Below are 2,612 nucleotides of genomic sequence, written 5' to 3' on the forward strand. Positions count from 1 at the left end.
CCCCCCCCCCCCCCCCAAAAAAAAACAAAAACAAAAACATTTATAACATTTAATTTCAACCTTGGATATAGAAAATTTGTTCTCTCAGTCCCATTCATGTAGTCTTTTAGTAGCTGGGGATGATATTCTAATATCTCACGGAAGATTAGCTCTTGAATGTCTTCTTTTATTACCCTCCGCCTCTCAAATTCAAATTCCATCTTTGTGATTGGCTGGCAGGAAGGTTCCCTCTCAATTTTCGCCAATCCCTTGAAGTATGGATCTGCCAATGCCTAACGGAACGACCCGAATAATTCAAATAAGCATATTCAAAAAAGGCCCGTCGAGGTTAAAACAAAGAATTTACAGAAGAATGCAAGACCTCTTCAGCAGTTGGCCTATCTTTTGGATCAAAAGCAAGCAACCTTTCTAATAGCCTCAGCGCTAAAGGATCAGCATTTGGAAACTTTTGAGCAAATGAAACCGGCTGCTTTTTCCGCATGGTCGTTAAATATCGTCTAGCCTTGTCGTTACGAACCTATATTCAACAGAAGAACCTTGTTAACTACAGTAAATCAAGGAATCTTTTACGGAATAGTGTTTGGCCTTGAAATTTTCGCCTACCCTGGAGATTGTATCTAATGAAGGAGTTCCAAGAAGGTCCGTCATCAAATCGAGCTGGTGAACAACGTTTTTGCCAGGAAAAAGTGGCTTCCCCATTAATACTTCAGCAAATATGCAGCCAATACTCCAAATATCAATTGCAGGTGTATACTGTAGATAAATAGCCAGAATGATTATGATAATAAAGCATGTTACAGACCATACACAATTAAAGTTCGTCAAGCAAGCATCAGCATTCGGAAAGTATCGACTATGCAAGTGACAGCCTCGAGGGGAATCTCAAAAAGGAAAACCCAAAGAGAACAATATCTGCTGGCGGAGGGCATGAGCCGTTACAATTGCTGACAAGATACTCTACACGAAGCATACCTTGGAGAAAAACGAACCACATAGCTCCGGAGCTCGGTACCATCTAGTAGCAACATAATCCTACGTTTCATCAAATACAAAACACTTTATTTTTTATCAATTCAAACCAAGAACACAAGATACATATCATTGATTTTTCTACAAATCTTAAGAAAACGGCATACCGTCCAGAAAACTGTCGTTGGCGTGTCACTAAACGCAACTCTTGCCAATCCAAAATCACAAATTTTAAGTTTACAATTTGCATTCGCCAATATATTCTTTGGTTTCAAATCCCGATGGTAGACATTCGCTGCAACATGAAGCTTCGAGTCAGATATGACCAAAATGATACCTAATGAAACCTTACAAAACCAATCAAGGCAGAGTAGCACCTGTATGAATATACTTTAACGCACGAAGAAGTTGATAGAGAAAAAACTGATAGTGTTCTCGAGTCAGATCATCGTTTGCTTTAATAACTTGATGAAGATCAGATTCCATGAGCTCAAAAACAACGTAGATATCTTTGAAGTCCCTCCTTGAAGGAGGGAGCATAATGTGTTTAATTTCAACAATATCAGGATGACGAAGAAGTCTAAGCAGCTTTATCTCACGGAGAATTCTGACAGCATCAGATATATGCTCAAAAATATTATGAATCTTCTTTATAGCAACCTTGTCGCCGGTGCGAGTGTCGATAGCAGAACACACCACACCATAGCTTCCTTTCCCGATTACCTCCTGAATTTTGTATCGACTGGCATCGCCATAATCAGAGAAGAACTCCACTTCGGTTGAATTCTGTTGCATAAACTGATTAGAGAAGAATCCTGAACTAAAATTCAATTTCATTCTCAACTAAAATAGCTAAACAGATCAGATTTACATAGCTAACATTTCAATGATCTGTTTTCGCGCTAACAGAAATGAAAACGATGAACAAATAACAAACTAAAGTTCATCTGTAAATCTTGTTGTTGCAAGAAACACAAGGAGATTCATCAATCAGGTAAGTCAAGCGAGAGAATCACCTTTTTGTGTTGATCTTGCTGCATTCTGGGCAAAATGAGGGAAGTCCAAACTTCTGAAGCGAGAAGAACTTCAAGATTTTAAAAGAAAACACTCAGAAAAGTCCAAACCGCTACCAAATCGTTCTCATAAGATCAGCCACATTTGAGCTGCTGTTGGCCGCCTACCTACCGGATCACAAGTACAGAAGCCCACCATTTCCACTACCCTTCCCCAATCCTCCAATAAATCAAAACCCCCCAATAAACCTGAAGCAAATCGAAAATCGATCCACCTCCTATTTTTACAACAAACAAAAAAATACAATGACGCCTAAAAATCTAAAAATCTACACATCCGGTAACAGCCGACACTAAATAGTCAATATACAGATCTAGAAAAACTTAAAATATTTTCCAAATTCCACCTCCTCGCGAATTCGAACTAGTCGAAAATTTTAATACTAGAAAACAAATCAACTCCCTCAATCTCAAATTCTCGTCTAAATTAGAGCGGCGAAATAACTCGGAATCGACCGATAAAATGGAAGCTCCAAGATCTGCACCGCACCGACAAAAAAATTAAGGGAGAGAGAGAATCCAGAGGAGAAATGGGAGGAGGAAAATCCGGTGGTTTAAAAAGGAACAGAT

The 2,612-nt window shown here is 38.9% G+C and overlaps 1 protein-coding gene across 2 annotated transcripts in view; it reads right to left on the bottom strand.

Moving 5' to 3' along the window:
* The window catches only part of LOC111469686 (mitogen-activated protein kinase 20-like), a 4,787-nt gene extending 2,175 nt beyond the window's left edge, over window positions 1-2,612 (bottom strand). For both annotated transcript variants that reach the window (XM_023115060.1, XM_023115059.1), the window contains exons 1-7: window positions 1,986-2,612; window positions 1,347-1,755; window positions 1,137-1,264; window positions 973-1,032; window positions 604-753; window positions 362-517; window positions 61-272 (exon numbers count right to left, since the gene is read on the bottom strand). In XM_023115060.1, coding sequence (XP_022970828.1) covers window positions 61-272; window positions 362-517; window positions 604-753; window positions 973-1,032; window positions 1,137-1,264; window positions 1,347-1,755; window positions 1,986-2,009 — 1,139 coding nt within the window. In that variant the 5' untranslated portion in view covers window positions 2,010-2,612. The remainder of the gene's footprint in view (window positions 1-60; window positions 273-361; window positions 518-603; window positions 754-972; window positions 1,033-1,136; window positions 1,265-1,346; window positions 1,756-1,985) is intronic.

Source organism: Cucurbita maxima, unplaced genomic scaffold (genome assembly GCF_002738345.1).
Source record: "Cucurbita maxima cultivar Rimu unplaced genomic scaffold, Cmax_1.0 Cma_Scf00041, whole genome shotgun sequence".
NCBI lineage: Eukaryota > Viridiplantae > Streptophyta > Magnoliopsida > Cucurbitales > Cucurbitaceae > Cucurbita > Cucurbita maxima.